The sequence below is a fragment of the Schistocerca cancellata genome, chromosome 12 (genome assembly GCF_023864275.1).
Source record: "Schistocerca cancellata isolate TAMUIC-IGC-003103 chromosome 12, iqSchCanc2.1, whole genome shotgun sequence".
In the NCBI taxonomy this organism is placed as follows: Eukaryota; Metazoa; Arthropoda; class Insecta; order Orthoptera; family Acrididae; genus Schistocerca; species Schistocerca cancellata.
In genome coordinates this window covers 45999320-46020193 of record NC_064637.1, presented here as the reverse complement: position 1 = coordinate 46020193, position 20874 = coordinate 45999320, and the positions used below count along the sequence as shown (strand labels likewise).

The window sequence follows — 20874 nt, the reverse complement described above, 5'->3', positions numbered from 1 at the left end:
GCTGTTAAGTTATACTAACAATTAACTGCAATTACTCTCCTAAAAGCTATTTATGTGTGATGGGTATAAATTGCATAATAAAATTAGTAGCAATGCTGCTCCTTAAAGAAGTCTTGTTGATTTGAGCTATATCAAACGGTGTCTACTGCTACTTTCGGATACGTACGTTTATATGATTTTGTAGCTGTTTATGATACACTGAAGAGCCAAAGAAACTGGTACACCTGTCTAATATCATGTAGGGCCCCCGCGAGCATGCAGAAGTGTCACAATGAGACGTGGCATGTGTTCCGGCATAACCACAAGTGTCGGAACAAAGATGAAAAACACAAGAGAAGAGAAGGCGGTGAAACGTCAGCCAATGGTGTGTTGATTAGGACTGCACCACTGGCAGGAGCAGCCTCTACAAGAGGAGGAGAATAGGAGTGCCGCTCCTGCCAGCGTTGGCCACTCAGTATTGGCTCAGTATTTGGACAGTATATGCACAGGCCTAGCCGAGAACGCTACAATAGCAGTTATTAGTGATCCACAAACTGCGTGTCAATCTTGCCTGTACATTGTATATAGCAAAGGACTCGCCCATCGCTTGCAACACTGTCGTTAATTCAAAGTTGAGTATTGTCAATCTGCTTTATTGAAATAAAACTACTAATGTTATTTGCTTGAATTGTTGTATATCATTCTGAGAACGCAGCATCCCTTGGGCACAGTATAAGCAACGAGTGGACAGGACCCGACAGCATGGACTCGACTAATGTCTGAAGTAGTGCTGGAGGGAATGGACACCATGAATCCTGCTGGGCTGTCCAGAAATCCATAAGAGTACGGGGAGTGTAGATCTCTTCTAAACAGCACATTGCAAGGCATCCCAGATACGCTCAATAATGTTCATGTCTGGGGAGTTTGGTTGCCGGCAGAAGTGTTTAAACTCGGAAGAGTTTTCCTGGAGCCACTCTGTAGCAGTTCTGGATGTGTGAGGTGTTGCACTATCCTGCTGGAATTGTCGAAGTCCCTCGGAATGGGCAATGGACACGAGTGGATGCAGTTTGATCAGACAGGATGCTTACATACTTGTCACGTGTCAGTCGTATCTACACACATCAGGGGTCCCACATCACTTGCTCCAACTGTGGGGTAAGGTGGTGTCCTTCTGCTGGGTGCCTGGTCATGTAGGAATATGGGGCAATGAACAGGCCGATTGGGCTGCCGAGGAGTCCTGCAGAGAGCAGGATGTAGTCCAGTGTCCTATTCCCTTGCAGTCTGTCATTTCTGCAATCCACAAGAAGTGTATGGAGTTGTGGGAGGAAGAAAGGCTGGCGGCGACGGCCAATAAACTGCGGTTGGCGAAGTCAACAACTCGGACGTGGCGTACCTCCTGCCGGGTGCTCAGGCGGGAAGAAGTGACCCCCACGCGTCTTCAGATTGGGCACTGTCCTCTCACACATACTTTTCTATTACGACGGGAGGATCCCCCGATTTATGATGCTTGTGGTGTGCACATCTCTGTCCGTTACACTTTAGCAGACTGCATTTTATACCGTGATGCAATGGCAGAAGCACAAGTTGATGGGGATCTGCCCTGTGTTTTAGCTAATGAGACGTGTGTGTCTAGGGTTTTAAAGTTTTGTGATGTGTCTGAACTCTGGCCTAAACTTTTAGGCTGGAGGTTTTAGTGTATTGCAAAGTGACTAGCTCCTCCCTTTTTCCTTGTGGTCAGCCAGCTACTACCATCTGCTATATTGTTTTACCTCCCTCTACCACTTTCTTCCTGGGTTGTCCATGTTTTACTGCTAGCGGCATGCTTCGACACACACTTCGGTGTGGGTAGGCACATATTTTTCCAAGCTAGTTTCTTGTCTTACGTTCTGTTTTATCTTATTGTTCTGAGTCTTTTCTTGACACTCTTCTCAATCTGTTACTGAGCGGGCGCTGAAGACCATGCCGTCGTGCGCCCTTAAAAGCCTCTCCATCACCATCATCACATCACTCCAACTGCACACACTCCACATTATTATAGGGCCTCCACCAGCTTGAACAGTCCCCTCCTGACATTGATGCGTGGAGTTGTCTCCATACCCGTACACATCCATCTGCTTGATACAATTTGAAAAGAGGCTTGTCTGATCAGGCAACATGTTTCCAGTCATAAAGAGTCCAATGTTGGTGTTGATGGGCCCAGGGGAGATGTAAAGCTTTGTGTTCTGCAGTCATCAAAGATACACAAGTGGGCCCCCGGCTCCAAAAACCCATATAGATGATGTTTCATTGAATGGTTCACGTACTGAAACTTGTTGATGGCCCAGCATTGAAATCTGCAGTAGTGTGCAGAAGGGTTGTACTCCTGCCACAATGAACAATTCTCTTCTGTCATCATTAGTCTCATTCTTGCAGGATCTTTTCCCGGCTGCAGCGATATTGGAGATTCGATGTTCTACCAGGTTCCTGAAAGTAATGGTGCACTCGTAAAATGGTGGTATGGGAAAATCCCCACTTCATTGCTACCTGAGAGATTTTGTGTCCCATCGCTCACGCACAGAGTATAACACGACGTTGAAACTTGCTTAAATCTTGATAACCTGCCATTGTAGCAGCAGTAACCCATCTAACAGCTACGCCAGACTCTAATTGTCTTATATAGGCATCGCCGACCGCAGCACCATATTCTGCTTGTTTACATATCTCTTTGAGTACATGTGCCTATACCATTTTTTTCTTCAGTGTATGACTACAGCTACCTTAAATTTTTTTGACAAAGGAGCAAGAGCTTCTGTAAAGTTTGGAAGATGGGAGACGTGGTACTGGCAGAATTGAAGCTGTGAAGATGGGACGTGAGTCGTGCTTGGGTAGCACAGATGGTAGAGCACTTGCCCGTGAAAGGCAAAGGTACCGAGTTTTGGTCCGGCACACAGTTTTAATCTGGCAGCAAGTTTGATATTGTTACTTACTTTGTAGCTGATTGAAATCCTTCAGTGTGCACGTGGTAACGTTACTGTGTACCGGCTGTGGAATATAATAATTTATCATCTTCTGTTCAATGTCTGCTTGCCTGGGTCTGTCTTCCATGGAAAGGAATGTCTATTTGCTGTTTCAGTTTAGATTTGCAAGTAGAGAACACTGGCTGTTAACTAGCAAGAGAGTCTTTTGACTTGGCTTTCAATGTGAGTGGGGAGCTGCCAGGAGCTGCTGTCTTGTCAGTTTGCTTTCAAACTTTTACACTAGTTTGTTAGAATGATCCCTAACATTAATAACAGACTGCATTAATAAAGAACTACCAGAGAATCATTAGTTATATTAAACATGGGCTGACTGACAGCATTATACAAGGCGTGGCTATAAAATAATGGGACGGATGCTGTCAGAGTTTCTCAGATGGATGTGGCATCCTGGTGTTAGTAGACAATTCAGTGTGTGGGGTCTTTGTTTTTGCAAGAGCTGTTGTTTTATTTTGCTTGAGAAATAAGTGCAGTAATAGAGCAATGTAGTGTCATGAAGCTTCACATGAAAAAAAAGCTACTGAAATTTGTTGTTACTAAAAGAAGTGTATGGTGAAGACTTGAACGTACACAAGTTTTTGAGTGGTTCAAGCATTTCCAAGATGGGTGAGAAGACACTGAAGATGACTTGCGCACGAGATGCCCTTAACATGAAACCACGAGTTACCTCATTTTTATTATTTTAACAGAAACTTAAAATGCAGACTATACTTGGCCAACTTAAGAAGAGACCTTTGGAAAAATGAAAGCCCAAATATATCCGTTTCAGCATGGATAGTTCAGTGTTTGGCTGCTAGAGAGCATCTGGTCCTAAATTTGTAGCTTGCTGTCGTGTTTAGGTCGTAGTGGTTGCCTCTAGATACTGACTTTACTGCGTGCGACTTCAGATACTTGACAACAAAACGTGTGCGTTCAGATTCTCTCCTGTGTAGTTTTTTTAAGCAGTGCTTACAAGAAAGGATGGCTCTATTGGTCCTGAGTTTGACATTGAATTTAACCAGCTTGGAAAGTGAAGAACAATGTGATGTTACTTCGTCAGAGACTGAAAGTATAGACTGTTCGTCAGTTGAGTGACAAGTGTTTAGCAGTGGTAAGAGATAAATATGTCCACTGTGCTCGAGCCAACTTCTACAAGGTTTCCGTTCACAGGAAACTATTATGATATAAATGGTTTGACATTGCAGCTACACAGAAACTAAAAAATGACTTCCAGTGCCAGGATATTTTAGTCAAAGTCCAGTACACAAGTATACTCAGGATTTTATTATTGGTGACGTACAAAATTTTGTAACTCATTATTTTGAACTTCAAAATATCTCTTTATTTAATGTCATTCATTATAGGATGTTTTTCATTAATAAAAAAAATACAGAAACACTTTGAACATACTTTGAAGGGAAGAAAATCGTTAAGTGGTTAAACGTCACGCAGATGACAATATCAAAAAAGTAGGTAATATGATTCGACCTGACCATTGTTTAGGTATTCAGTTGACTGCTAAAGCTGAAGGAATTAACAAAGAGTGCATAAGGCAAAATTTACATAACGAATTTAAAATGAGAGAAGTGCATGCAAGCTAGTGCCAAAAATACTCCTGATTGAGCAAAAATAAGCATGTGAAAACGATTACTGTTGCTTTGAAAACAATTGAAAATGATCCTAATTTCTTGGGGGAAAAAATCTTGGTTTTTCACTTATGATCCAGAGGCTAAGCACCAATCCATTCATTGGAAGGGCCCAACTTCACGGAGACCGAAAAAACGTCGAATGAGCAAATCGAGATTTAAAGTGATGGAGTCATGGAATCGGGTATCTTGAACGGCTTCCTAAAGGTTGATCTACAGGGTTATTACAAATGATTGAAGCGATTTCAAAGCTCTACAATAACTTTATTATTTGAGATATTTTCACAATGCTTTGCGCACACATACAAAAACTCAGTTTTTTTAGGCATTCACAAATGTTCGATATGTGCCGCTTTAGTGATTCGGCAGACATCAAGCCGATAATCAAGTTCCTCCCACACTCGGCGCTGCGTGTCTCCATCAATGAGTCCAAAAGCATCGTCGATGCGAGCTCGCAGTTCTGGCACGTTTCTCGGTAGAGGAGGTTTAAACACTGAATCTTTCACATAACCCCACAGAAAGAAATCACATGGGGTTAAGTCGGGAGAGCGTGGAGGCCATGACATGAATTGCTGATCGTGATCTCCACCACGACCGATCCATCGGTTTTCCAATCTCCTGTTTAAGAAATGCCGAACATCGTGATGGAAGTGCGGTGGAGCACCATCCTGTTGAAAGATGAAGTTGGCGCTGTCGGTCTCCAGTTGTGGCATGAGCCAATTTTCCAGCATGTCCAGATACACTTGCCCGCACGCGTTCAACCATTTCTTCGCTCACTGCAGGCCAACCCGTTGATTTCCCCTTACATAGGCATGCAGAAGCTTTAAACTGCGCATACCATTGCCGAATGGAGTTAGCAGTTGGTGGATGTTTGTTGAACTTCGTCCTGAAGTGTCGTTGCACTGTTACGAGTGACTGATGTGAGTGCATTTCGAGCACGACATACGCTTTCTCGGCTCCTGTCGCCATTTTGTCTCACTGCGCTCTCGAGCACTCTGGCGGCAGAAACCTGAAGTGCGGCTTCAGCCGAACAAAACTTTGAGTTTTTCTACGTATCTGTAGCGTGTCGTGACCATATGTCAATGAATGGAGCTACAGTGAATTTATGAAATCGCTTCAATCATTTGTAATAGCCCTGTATTAATCAACATTAGCTTGTTGAGGTTCTTGGTCAGCTCTGAGACACAATAAGAAAGAAAAAGGCCTGAATTGTGTAAGAACAAGCGATGAGCTGTGCAGTCAGACAACACACCAGCCGAGTCTGTATTTTCTGTTAAGAGGTTTCTAACGAAGTACAGCAGGTCAGTGTTAGACCACCCACATTATTTTCCTGACCCAGTGTGACTAAGCAAGCTGGGATAATTTTAATTTCCCTCTTTTTTTGCCATTTTGCCATCTGCCTCCTTAAATTTCTTCTTTTTCTTTTAACTAATTCCCATTAACATATGTGAGTATAGTCTGCATTTTCATATAAGAGAAAGATTGACCCTCAGTTTTAAAGAACATAACACCAGATCTAATTTTGTGCTTAGTTTTATTTATATATTTGATTTTCTAATTTATTTTGACTATTCCTAGTTAGTATCTTTTGTTACAGGGTGAAATCGGTAATTGTTTCGTAACGTAAATTCTATTGTTGACCTATAAACAAATATAAATTCTGTACTAATTTTAAACATTTGGAAGACGAAATACTAGTAACCTTAAAGGATCTATTTAGCTCTATTCAAAAACATGTTAGCAAAGCTGGCTCTTATTCCAAGGTAATTAACAGTTTTGTCCAAAGTATGTTTGCATACTTACATTTGTTAATTTTGTGATTTAAACACATAATTGAGCTTAACCCTTGTAGAAGAAGAAACTGTTAAAAAGAACCAGTTTTTCTATGTATTCAGTTGATTTAATTAGTTACTTCTGTAAATTTAACTTTAAACAATGTGTAGTTGCAGCACCGATTATTGTGATGATATATTAAGGCCCGATTTTTGGTCACGAGACAGTCAGTCTACAGCAGAGTTTGACAAGAAACTTGTGTTTGTTAGAACAGCAATGCTTCAACTTAACTGTGGAATAAGTGTTAAACAGTTAGGCCGTGTATAAAAACTGTGAAGTTTTGGCTCCATATGTACCTGATTATTCTTAAAGAACTGTGAACTTTGTGGTTAGATTTGACTGCTCATAGATGTTCAACAGGAAACTGTTGCAGCAGTATGTGGATGTTCATCTGCAAACTATTAATGAGGCTTATGGAAAGTTAAACAATAGTGCACTGGCCATATAAATGTGTATATGGGGGGGGGGGGGGGGGTTGAGAAAAGTGAAAGAAAGACAGTGAAACCCAGCTATGCATCTGTGGGCTACATCATTTGAAGTAGTCCATGTTTGACTTCCACACCCAATTTTCCAGCCAGTACATAAACACAGAGGACAACAAAAGAAGAAATAAAGCAGGTGGAACCACTACACTAGTACCATTTGATTTATCTTTATGAAAGTCAAGCCTTCATTAGAAGGAATAAGATTTCAGTCCACCACAGCAGGAAAAGTGGTGTGTGCCATCAAGGAGCTCTCAGAGGAAGTCTTAACAGCACTGTTTCCATTAATGAAAAATGTGCATGGAGTGCTGTAGAGATGGTGTCGAGTACATTTAGGTCGACAATAACTAAATATGAATGTTTCTACAGGGTGTATACACCCTGAGACAACCGGGAAAAACTCGGGAATTTTTTCATTTGGGAGAAAACCGGGAAAAACCTGAGAATTTTTTAGAATTCCGGGAATTTTTCATCGTTTTAGTTTTCAGTTAAATTTTCGTGATTTTGACTGGTAAGAAATGATACTGTAATAGAGAATTTGACTGTATCCTGCCACTGCAGAACAATACTGCTGCCATAAAACATAAATGAGACAAAAAATTAAAATAAAACTGAAGTCCAAAGGAAATGAGCCATTTACCACAACAAAACACAGTGCACGCATAAGCGTCTACCAACAGCGAAATGTGTCAAAGGCTACAGGACGAAGACTATGCAATTCTTCACAACAACTTGCTTCCGATGACTGTAATGTCACAACTGTTCACATAAAGTTCGTTTGAAGAGTTGCTAGTGGGCTGTTGCACGTGCACTGTTGAGTCGCATATGAGCAGTACCTTCTACCACGTCTGCCTACTTGATGTGTGGCTGTTAAGTTTGTTAGCTGTATCAGCAGTAGCAACAAGCTGCCAGATGCTACCCGGAGAAATTTTTCTGGTGTGCCCAAGCTGCTTGATTCGCACATGCACAAAGCAGTCTGAGTTGTAGTGGGGAGGGAATAGTCTCCATTTTTAGTGATTTTGCTATTTACTCTTTATTTACAGCTCTCATGTTAAATGAAAACAAAATATAATTCTGTGGCCTGGAGCTATCAAGTAAATTAAAATAATTCACATAATTACACAAGGCTAAAATAGTTATTAGTTTGTTTTCTGATCTTGATTTTCACATTCTTGGCAGTCAAAGCATTAATCGCCTTGCAGAACAATGAAGTAATTTTTGTCTATGCGCTAAAGAAATTTGCCTTTCATTAGTCTTTTTCACAGTGGCAGTAAATTTATTTGAAACGAAATGTTTCATTCCACACCATTGGCTAGTTTCAACTATTTGCTAAATTTCAAATGCACATTTTCATCTTCCGGCATGTATGGCATTACGCCATAATAAAGAACCTAACAAGAGACAATACAGTCCCAGTACTCCAAGAAAATTTGCATCCCAAAAATCATTGTGAATCTGGACACACTTTAAGCCGAATTATGTATTTCAGTATTATTTACGAAATTCTGATGCTTTCGAAGTATCATGTGATGTCCTGTTTCATTTATGACATAATGTAAGATCTCCTAATGCTATGCAAGATCTGTAAATGCTATATACGTACAGGCTTCCTACGTCATCGTAGTTGTGCATGGGCAGTAACACCTGTTTTCTGGTGTTGTCTGATAACTGGTGAAACAAATTCTAACAGGTCACAGGAAAATATTGGGAATGGTGGTTTGAAAAGCGTTACTTTCAAAGTAAATTTAATTTTGTGCAAGGTAAATTATGTTAAGTACGAGAATGTCCTTTGAAATTCTCAAATCACAGTGTGTTTGACTATCGTTTAGAGCTTAACACTTTGAACACCAGACATTTATGTCATTATTTAAAATTTTACTGGCACATTTGCATGATGTATCTTAAAGTGTAACACGTGCAAAGAAGATATACATGAAAGCTTAGCTTTTCTTGTAGCTACACTGTGTACATTAATTTAAACCATTAATTTTTCATATTTGTGTGTTACTGTATACTCACATCTCTTATGAGCTAAAAGTTTGCTGTTTGATGTTACGGTTCCTTACACAGCTTAACATGATACGTTGTTTGTTCCCAGCCCCACCTCACTTGGTGTGCACTGTGGAAAATGGAGGATTGCTTGGATCTCGCAAGGGTGTTAACCTGCCTGGCCTCCCTGTAGACTTGCCAGCTGTTTCTGAGAAGGATAAGAAGGACCTGCTGTTTGGTGTGGAGCAGCAAGTGGACATGGTGTTCGCATCATTCATACGGAATGCCGCAGCTCTCCAGGAGATACGCAGTGTCATGGGTAAGTTTCCTAGTAGTCGAGTGTATCGACATAGCTGCAGGGTTTGTTAACCCTTTAAAGACCAAATTAATTTCTGTATCTCACATTCAACAGTTTCTTGAACACCTGGTGAGTAAGCTAATTTTTTGTCATTTTCTCTTTGTTCATAGTTTCATAATTTATTTGTGTTCAGATTCAAGATAGAATAAATGTAAAGAGGGGGGGGGGGGGAAATTAAGCCCATATTACACGATGCGCCTAAACCGTATCCCTATGCACCAGTGCCCCTAATGTGCATACCTGTAACTACAGACTGGTTCACTTCCAACCTATTATACCATCCACGCAGGACATACCTAGCACGCAGCAGTAGATTATACGTGTGAGTGGCAAGTGATTCATGCGAAAAGAAAATAGAACTGTCCGATGTCTTGTAAAGTCGTTCATTCTACCGCGCGCAACTCCAGGGCGACCATATGATATACTGGAGTGTCATACGTTCAAATTATTTCTGTGAACTCAAGGTTCCTATTTAATAATAAATTGTTTTTTTACCATTATTTATTAGTTGTTTACCTCTTATTGTTCTGTTCTGAATCACAGGCTCAACAGTTTTATAATAAGACACTTGATTACACAGGTATGTGTATATTGAAATTTAAATTTAAACAGCATATATTGCACATGAAGGATCCACTTGTTTTTGGAGGTATTGGCCTGGCAGTGACGGAAATTCTTTGGGTTAGGGAGAACAGCAACAAAAGCGGAAAGTCGGACGTTGTTGGGATCGACCCTGGCTGAAAAGAAGGGATGAAGGTAGGGGAATATATTCACTGTTAATGAAAGAACGGAGGCCTGAAGATCCACAAAAATTTCGGAATTTCATTAGGATGGACATGGCTTGTTTTGAGAAGCTGCTGTTTGATAGAAGACTGATTTAGCAAGTGTGACACAGTCGCGAGGGAGGCTATCTCACATTCTCGAAAGTAAGAATTAAATCGTATGTTTATACATTTTGTGATCATACCAGCCTAGATCACTGAAAAAATACTGGTAAATGCCCTGTTATGTTGCAGGCTGGTTGCAACATTACATTTCCTGGCAAATGGAGAATTGGAGAATTTTAAGTGTCTGGCTTTTAGCCTCAGAATAGCACAGCTCTGCATTTCAAAAGTTGTTGCGGATGTATGCGCTGCAATTTGCAGCACTTGAAAGGACCAATAATTAAAGGTGTACTTGGGTTACTTGTCCAGGTTTTTCAGTCCTCGTCTATCACACTGGGCGAAACTGCATGGACTTAGTTGCCTATCACTGCCAGTTTCTCTTTTCCGGCGTGCTGAAATAAACAAGAGATGCAATCAAAACAAACATGAACTTTTGTAAGCTAAGGCATTATGATACAAATCGAAAATCACCGTGTGGCATTGTATGCATATTACTCAGAAAAAAATGATTGCCGACGTATTGTATTATACTACAGAGTCACATGTACACCTTTCCTCACTGTATGCCTGAATTAAGACACTTAAGCCTCTTTGCTCCAATTCATTTCTAGAATACAAAGTAAGCAATAGAAATAATGCTTTCACAAACAGCTAGTATAAAAGAGTCTACTGACAAAAAAATGTTTTTTCTTTGTATTTATGAAAACTTAATTACTGAAAAAATGCAGAAGATCTGAAATGAGCTACTAGCCACCAAGCAGTAAGCAAATAACAAGCAGAAAACACTGAGGTAGCCCCCTTCTGTGCATGCACGCATTATCACTGCCTAGTGCACATGTGCGGATTGACGGCAGTTTAGAACTGCTCTCTATTCTGGCGCACGGGTAATGTCTGCTAATTTTTGTAGTTTCACCCGTTCTACTGCTACATGGCTGTCGCAGTAGACCAGTACCATTCATCGTGTAATACCTTATTTATAAGGAAACAACTGAGATCTCTAAAAAGAAGAAGATAAATAATACTGTGCAGCATATTGAAACACTAAGCAGCACACAAAGATAAAAAGAGCTTTTGTCCTGGAAAAAATTCGTGGAAGAATTAGAAGATAATTTCAGTGTGACAAATGGTATACTGAATTCTACGTAACAGAACTGGGGGAAAAATAGTCCACAAAGAGGGAAAGCCTTTGTGTAAGGAAGTTTAGGAAGTGTGGAAACAGTATTACCAAAATCTATATGAAGGATAGGTGTAACATAGTAGAGGAAAACGAAAGAGATAAGAGGAAAATATGTGTAAACAGCTTGATTAAATAGAAAGGGAAGATCTGCATGTGTTGGATATAAAGTTGTGTTAGAAGTGATAAAAGCCAAATTTTTTGAATAGATTATATTGCATTGGAAATAATAAATCCTGCAGCACCTGTTGGAATTAGTGGCCATATAGAATGAGTATACTGTGAACTTACGGAGAGATTGCTGATTATTGCATAAAGGCAATAGTTTTAAACAGGGGATGTGTGAGATTTAGAGAAATGGCACTACTGTGCATGAAGATTAATTAAAAGATAATTTTGGAGAGAATCGGGAATAAGATAGAACAATTAAGAGAACAGGATTTTGGCCAGGAAGATCAACTAAAGATAGCATGTGTATAGCTAGATAAGTGTTAGAAAAAGAAACAGAAATTTTAGAAAGACATTGTAGTTGCATCCATAGTTGTAGAAAGGATTCAGACACTGCTAGAAGGGATGAGGTATGACAAAGTTCGAATAGACCGGAACTTGTAAGGGAATGCAGCTCAATCAGAAACATGCTTAGCAAATGTTAGAATTGTTGTAAAATGGTCGCCAGTGCTCTGTGATATAGTCCTGGTGAACATTGTAAGGAAAATCCACAAAGGGTCAACAGCAGGTATGAAAATCACAGGCAGAGGGTAATTAAAGAAGCAGGTCTGCAAATAAGAGTAACAAAAAGCGAGGCAATGAAAATAAACAGGAACAAAGAATTATTTGATGGATGTTAAGTTGTAAAGGAAAATTTATTAAAGAAGTAATTGCTTTCAAATATTTAGGAAGTAAGCAAACCGCGAAAGGAAATTTTGAGGAAGAAATTTCACAGAGAAAATAAAATTGCTCAGTATTCTAGCGTATCAGTAGTGGTAGGGAAAAAGCTTTATGGTTAATTTCAGTGTAAATGTTTTGCTAAATAGTGTGTCTTTTAAACAAATACAGTGGTAGTGATTATGCCTAATAAGGCACTTTGTGTGTGTGTGTGTGTGTGTGTGTGTGTGTGTGTGTGTGTGTGTGTGTGTCAAGTTTGGGCTAATGTCTTGTGAAATTTGGTGCTATTTTTACCGAGTGATGTGCTATTTATGATACCGCATTATAGTCCATTACATAGTCAACAAACTGTCATTTTAGGAGTACACACAATCCTCAGACTTGAAGGGAAAAAAGTAAAAATGTTGTCCAAACATTCAGTAATTAACAGTTATGAATATTAGTAAACTACCATACTCAGGGATCAACACTTCCATCCAGTAAATGACAAATTTTGTAATATTTCATAAAAATTGCCTATTCCATGATTTGTCTAAAAACTATCAATTTCATGTTACTTTTTGCATTCTTTTTTCGTGAAGTTTTTCTGTCACTGTGTATCATGTATTTTGGAACTGGAAAGACCACACTATACTAGTCATATTATCTACAAATTTCGACATACGGTGGAAAGTTGGACCTGGATTGTGAAAGATCTGAGTAGAACAAAAGTGAAGGTTGTGCTTTCTATCAGGGCTCCTGTGTAAGATGAGAAGGGACAGAATAGACAATGAAACGATGCAAAACACGCTTCAGATCAACCCCTAAAAGAAACTGTGGGGGAAAATATATTTAATTTTGTAATTTTTTTCTATTTATTTTAGCAGAAATGCGTACAAAACATGCACCTTTGTTTAAAAACCTCCCAGGAATCGAACCCCAGCCACCTACGTGCAGGTGAGAATTCTACCACGATGCAAAGTAGCCTGGCGTAAAATGGCATTGTTTATGGTATTATAGATAAGAAAACTTAAGTCAGTCAGTTTTCTCAAGTATTCCCCCACTTGAATTGTATTGTACTGTACTGCTTTAGATGATTGCTATTTAAGTTCTGAGCTACATGTACAATAAGTACAAAAAATTAATTGGTGTGTGGTCTCCTTGTCGGGCATCTTTGGCAGTTGTTTTTACAGGTGTCTCATTTATATATGTGAAAATAATCCTGACTTCAGTATCGGCTAACCCACACCTTATTCCCCAGTCTCCCTTTTCCTGTATTTCATAATCCCTTCCTAACCCACTCCTTCCCATCATTGTGCTCTGCATAAACTTACTCCTCATGGTGCCTGTGTGTTGTGTTCCTATCCCGTGCCTCTCCAATCCGCATTACTATTTTGCACATCTGCTGTCTCCCTGAGACTGTCAGCCACACTTCCCCAACCCAATCTCCCTCTTTTCTCCCCTCACCCACCCCACCACACCTGATACAACTCTTACCCTAATCTATCTGCTGAATTGCAGTCCTGGCATTGTGAAATAAATTACCGTAACTCTGATCCTTCAGATTCCTGATATTAAATGTCTCCATTTTATTTTTTGCAAATTGTTTACTTTTTTGATTGGTAAGATTAAAATTGTGTCTGAGCTGTGATGGAGTGTCATAGTAGTCTGTTCATGAAAATAATCAATATTTGAAAATATAAATAATTGGACAGATAATTATACTCGCCAAGAAGCAGCAGAACAACACACAAATAAAAGGTATTACAGTTGGCTCGTTTTCAGTCAGTGGATCTTTCTGGATGAAGTGTTGAAGGGCAAGGAAGAGGGGTGAAGGAAAAAGACTGGTAAGGTTTAGGAAAAGAGGTAGTTTGAAAAAGTCACCCAGAAACCCAGGTCAGGGGAGAGTTATGGGATGGGTGAGAAGGAAAGACTGACTGTTGGGAATGCAACAGGCAAGATTTTAAAAACCTGAGAGCTGAGGTGGAAGATAGGGTAATATGAGAGATGATGATTACTGCTAAAGCCCCATGCACAAGTTAATAAGAGTGACAAGCGAAGTGCATTGTATGTAATAAAGGTGGGAGGGGATGTGAAAAATACAGGTCAGAAAATGAAAGATGTAGGAAACTAAAAGAGTGAAGAAAGGAATAATTAATGTGGAAAATAGAGACTGGAGAAATTAATGTAAATTAAGGCCAATTGGGCAGTGAGAAGTGAGGACATGTTGTAGTGCCATTTCCCACCTGCAGAGTTGTGAGAAACAGTCTCTGGAGGAAGTATTCAGATGACGTGTGGTGAAACAGGTCCCAAGGTCAAGACTGTCATGCTGTAGAGCATGGTCAGCAACAGGATATTGTGTGCTGTCTATGCTCATTCATCGTAACTTATAACTTGGTGGTAGTCACGCTATTGTAAAACGCCGAACACTGTTTACATTAACAGTTGGCATATGACATGCCATTTCGCAGTTCTCTCCTTTTGCCAGTTACAGGGTGGGTATAGGTAGTGTTAGGAGAGTGCATAGGGCAAGTCTTGCAGAGGGGACGGTCACAGGGGTAGGGAGATGGGTGCAGGAGCAGCATAGGGTTTGACAAGGATATTGCAGAGATTTGGAGAGCGACGAAAGGCTGTTCTAGGTTTGGCAAACAAAATCTGACAGAATGGACCTAATTTCAGTGCATGGCTTTGGGCAGTCATTGCCTCGTTGAAGTAGCGGATTAATACAGGCTGTCCGGAAAGTCTTTCCCTGATTACATAAATTGATAACTCAGGCTAGAAGTAAGATACAAATATGAAACTGCTGTCTAATTGTTTACAAACTATCAGTTTTTTTTTTTTTTTTTTTTTTTTTTTTTTTTTTTTTTTTTTTTTTTTTTTTTTTTTCCCCACACATCAGTAAACTTCCACATGAGCACCCTTGGTAGCACATAGCACATCTAGGCGATATTCAATTTCCGTCTACACATTAGCCACATCACTGGAGGGATCGGTTCAACGACTGTGGTTATCTGTTGCCGCAGGGTTTCAAGATCTGGTGCACGTGTTCGGTAGACCTCGTCCTTGACATAACCCCATAAAAAGAAGTCTAATGGGGTTATGTCAGGAGAGCGTAGAGGCCAAACCGTTGGCCCATCACGACCAATCCATTGCCCAGGAAAGGTCATATCGAGATAGGCACGGACGTCCAAACCCCAATGAGGTGGTGCACTGTCTTGCTGAAACAAGACATCGGGGTGATACTGAAGCAGCTGAGGAACAGCATACAGCTGCAACATGTCCAGATACACCTCAGATGTGACGGTAGCCTCAGCAAAGAAGAATGGCCTGATAATTTGATTGTGCAATAGCGCGCACCAAACATTCACCTTTGGACTGCCTCTGGTGCACTCCATGACCTCGCCAGGGGGTTGTGAACCGTCAAATGCGCACATTATGGCGATTCATTACTCCACTGACAAAAAAAGGTCGCTTCGTCGGAAAAGGCAATTCGTCTGAGATAACAATCATTGTCCTCAATACGTGATAGCATTTTGACCGCAAAGTCATATCGACGTGTACTGTCACTGAGCAACAAGGCCTGAACAATTTTCACTTTGTATGCACGAAACACTAAACATTTGTGTAAAATGTCGTGGAGAGAGCTTTTTGGCATCTATAATTCATGTGAGGCCCTGCGCACAGATTTCTTTGGACTTCGCAGAAAAGGCTGCCTTACAGCTTCCACCCTGTCTGCTGAGGTTCTTGGTCGACCAGACCTCGGAAGGTCAGCAACCGATCCTGTGTTCTTGAATTTCTCATCCCAGGCTTTAATGTTCTTGACATCAGGTGGATTCCTTCCAAATGTTGTCTGGAAGTGTCTCTGCACTGTGGTTGGTGATCGTCTCTCATGGTACCAAAGGGCACACTGTGTCTTCTCCTGATTGGTTAACATGGCTTCTTGAGCACCGCACCTCATCCACTACTTATGTACCGCGAACCTGGAAAAGAAAAAAACTTTGATAGTTGTAAACAATTTGACACAAGTTTCATATTTGCATCTTACTTCTAGCCTGAGTTATCAATTTATGTAATCAGGGAAAGTCTTTTCGGACACCCTGTACATTCAAGGCCAGGATAACACTGAGTGACAAGTGGGGTACACCGAAATTGTTGTTTTTGGGAAGGATCACCAGTACCAGGATTGGAAGTAATGCCTTGGGAAATCTACTTTTGGATAGTTACATCCAGTGAAGGCTGAGGTCAAAGTGGTAGTGTATTGCTGCAGAGTCTGCATCCCAACAAATAAATTTGCCTCAAATGCTAAGGCTGTATGGGAGGGAATGTTTAGTTTTTCTTCTACTAGCAAGGTATTGTAAACAGCTTTTTGAGTTCTGTCAGGAAAGAATGTAATGGCAACTTGTTTTGAATTTTCAGGTGAAGGAGGAAAGAAGATTCTTATTATCTCAAAAATTGAAAACCATCAGGGAATGGTTAATTTGGACGAGATCATAGAGGCGTCTGATGGCATCATGGTGGCCCGTGGTGACCTGGGTATTGAAATTCCTCCTGAAAAGGTCTTCCTTGCTCAGAAGGCAATGATTTCCAGGTGCAACAAGGTAAGAGTTTGTAAATACCTCTGACAGTTTTGGAAATCAACAAACCTGAAAGTCTAGTTAACATGTTGACTTCTTGTTAGAATTATAAAGAAAAAATTATTCTTTATAATGGAAAAATATTAACAGGTCTAATGTACCCACTTCATTAAAACGTTACAAAATTTTGATGGTTTTTCATGAAAACTGGTTGTTTGTTTTTTACTTTGCCGAACAACCAAAACATACTGGTGGTGAATTGGAAATTGTTAGACAAACAATAAAAAAAATACAGTAATGATTCACAGTTCTCTGGTGCAATATTAACTGGACCTGAATTATTAATCGATGATAATCTGATGGACTTTTACAGTTGCCATGTGCAAGGCTGTTAAATTTTCACTGCTCCCAGATTGATGAAAAATACTCAAGAATTAGTCAAACAACCGTCTTGCAAGCTACTTCCTTCATGGATGAATTACATTTCCTTAAGATTCTTCCTATGAATCTGTTCTGCATCTGCTTTTAAAACTATTTATTTTAGGTACATATTCCACTTAAGGTCATTCTGGATAGTTTTTCCTATATATTTTACAGTATGCACCAGCTTGTGGAATGTGGTAAGAGTAAAGAACAAAAGACAAAAAATATTGTAGCTCAATACTGTAATAACAACTATCACTATATAAATAAGAATATAGATGTGATATCTGCCTCAGAATGTGGAAGCAAATTTAGCTAATAAATACAATTTCATGGTGAATTGTATCCAGATACTGTTTTATCAGAGATAGTTCAAAATATCTTTATTTTCTATGTATAAATAATGAAAATCACACATTTTGATTATTGGTATTGCAGATCATCTCCAGTTTGGAAAGATAATGTGCATAACAAATGTTTGAAAAATAAAGTGTGTGGATGTAATTTATCATTGTGCTCAGTGCCCTGTTGCAACACCAGTTTTCAGCGGTTCTGTGTAAGATACCAGGTGTACCGGTATGAAATGAGCTTTTTTTTTGTGTGTGTGTGTGTGTGTGTGTGTGTGTGTGTGTGTGTGTGTGTGTGTGTGTGTGTGTGTGTAAATGGAACACTAGTTTTGAATTGAAAAGTAAAAACATTTTATTCAAAGTACTGACCATTGCTTTCTATACATTTGACCACCTTTCTGGCAATTTGTGGACACCACGCCAATAGAAAAGTTCGTCTTTTGAAGCAAACCAATCAGACACCTAATTTTCAACTTTTCGTAGGAATCGAAGTGTTCCTCAGCCAATGAGAGTCCCATTCATGAAAACAAATGGTAGTCGGAAGGGGCCAAGTCTGGTGAATACGGCGGGTGGGGTAGCAGCTCCCAGCCAAGTGTTTTGATTGTATCCTGAACCAGTTTTGCTTTGTGTGCAGGTGCATTTTCGTGTAAAAAAAATTACGTTGCCATGTCTTCTGGCACATTCTGGTATTTTTTTCAATCAATGCATAGTTCCAGTTGATCATTTGTTGTCTGTAGTGATTAGTATTCAGTTTCACCAGGTTTTAGAAGCTCGTGATACACCACACCTTTCTGATCCCACCAAACACAGAGCATTGTCGTCATGCCGAATCACTCTGGTTTTGCAGTCGATGTTGATGGTTGTCCTGGATTAACCCATGATTTTTCCCATTTAGGATTCTTAAAATAAATCCATTTTTCATCGCCAGTAACAATTCGATGCAAAACTGATTTTCTTTCATGTCTTTGAAGCAAACTTTGACAAATGGTTTTTCGGTTTTCCATCTGTCTTTCATTCAATTCATGACACCCATTTTCCACAATTTTGGATCTTTCCCATAGCTTTCAAACGGTCAGAAATTGTTTGTTGCGCAACATTTAGCATTGCTGCCATTTGCTCCTGACGCAAAGTATCATCTTCATCCAATATTGCTTGCAATTTGGCATCTTCGAACTTTTTTGGTGGTCTTCCACGTTCTTGATTTCTTACGTCAAAATCATTATTTCTGAACCGTAAAAATCATCTTTCGCATGTTGCTTCTGATAGAGCACGCTCACCATATACCTCGACAAGCATTCGATGCGACTCTGCAGTTCTCTCTCTCTCTCTCTCTCTCTCTCTCTCTCTCTCTCTCTCTCTCTCTCCCTCTCCTTCTCTTCCCCCCCCCCCCCCTCCCCCAATTGAAAACCAAAAATTAATGCTTTCCGCAAATCATCGCTTTCTGGTACAAAATCCAACATCAACACGATGAAATGTGTCATACCAACCAAACAAAAAAATTTAAGGCTCGTTCACAACAAATGTTCCCTATCGACACATTTGTGTCTTAATGCTCATTTCATACTGGTATACCTGGTACGTGCCAGATAATCCAGTGTATAAGGGACAGTCAAATGAAAACTGAACACCCAGCAGAATGAGACCATGGAATGGTTCATTTCAAAAGAAATCACCACACATATTGAGACATTTGTCGCACTGGGAGATGAGACGGTCAATTCCTGTTTCATAGAACATGGTCAGCCCCTGATCGGTCCACAACTGCACCCACTCTCGCATTTCGTGAAACGGACATCCATGTGCGACTTTCTTCAGGTCACTAAATGTGTGAAAATTGCAGTGTAGGATCGAGGCTGTATGGAGGGTGTTGCAGTGGTTTTTAACCAAATTGCTGAAGTGTAGCAGTGTGTGGGTGGGTGTTACCATGCAACAGGGATTCCATTTGACAGCCTGAGGGCAAACAGCAAAGCCATCAGTAGAAACATCCCCATCTCCCCCCCTCCAAGGAAATCCAGAGCTGTTCGCACAAGTTTCTGTAAGGTCGCTAGGACCTCATTTGACTGCAGGCCCCCTCCACATGACAAGTTTGTCGAGCTTGCAGCCACAATCAGTGCACAGCACTATAGACACTGACACCTATAAAGTCCAAACATCAGATGGAACCATCTTGTTAAATCATCTAGCCCCACGCTGTGAATTGGATGAAGGCTACACTACACTCTAGCTTGGGAATCTGTGAGACACCCTCCATACAGCTCAGATTTTCACCATGTGATTTCTGCATCTTTGACAACCTGAAGATAGATGTGTGGACTTGGTTTGTCGAATGAGGAAATCAAAGAGTGGGCGCTGTTGTAGGTGAGTGACTGATCACGTTCTAGAGAATATGGGAACTGATCATTGTCACCTCATGGGATAAATGTCTTAATGCATATGGTGATTACTTTTAAATGGAGCTGTTGATTGATTGAGTGATTGATTTCTTTATTAATCCATGTAACAATTTACATTGTGTGAATTTCGTCAGCATAATCGTATACAATACAATATACCTAAAATTTATACACACAAAATTAATATTTACACACATTTTTAAAGTATCTTACATTAGTTTTATATCCTGGGGGACACCTATATTTTCATAATTTGGATCTGAAGTATACTTTACAATATAGTTTGAGCAGCTTGAAATATGTGAGATGTCAGTTATGTCTCATATTTTTTAGATATGACTGGAACCACTTTTTCACAAGTCCCCTTATTCCCAGTTCATCTGTTGTGGTGGGTGTTTGGTTTTCATTTAATGCCCCTCATAGATGTCTGACAGCTAAAATTCAGAAGTTGGTATAACACAGACACTTGAACTGGGCAGTTTTAGGTGGCAGGTGTTTCCAACTGGGGTAGCATCAAATGCCAGTAGATGTCATGCCTGAACTACTTTGACACTCCCAATAGCAGAAAGGAGCTGCACGGTATCCATTACCAAGTTCTTTGTATTGTGTATTGCTCATTTGTTTTTCTTATTTTGACGATCCTAGTTGATGCGTGTGGCCAACTGCCTTTTTATAGTGTCTGCACTGTTGCATCTGGAAAAAAAATCTATTAACATTTTTAGATTGTGCTGTAAGTCTTCCCCTAACAAATGAAGTTATGCTAATTACATTGTCAGTTCTATCTGGAGTATTGTCAAGTGTAGTTGCATGGGTATGATTGCCTGCAAAAGATATAAATCAATATTCTGCAGACGTAATTATCGAATTGGGTGTGGAAAGAAAAATGTTGAAATACATTAAATCAATGAAGCTCTCTGTTCACCAGTGGGAAAACG

The 20874-nt window shown here is 40.0% G+C and overlaps 1 protein-coding gene across 4 annotated transcripts in view; it reads left to right on the top strand.

Annotated features, from left to right (window-relative positions):
* LOC126109872 (pyruvate kinase-like) overlaps positions 1 to 20874 on the top strand; it is a 146078-nt gene that overhangs the window by 108912 nt on the left and 16292 nt on the right. For all 4 annotated transcript variants that reach the window (XM_049914940.1, XM_049914941.1, XM_049914939.1 and 1 more), the window contains 2 exons: positions 9032 to 9241; positions 16619 to 16800. In XM_049914940.1, the coding sequence (XP_049770897.1) occupies positions 9032 to 9241; positions 16619 to 16800 (392 nt within the window). The remainder of the gene's footprint in view (positions 1 to 9031; positions 9242 to 16618; positions 16801 to 20874) is intronic.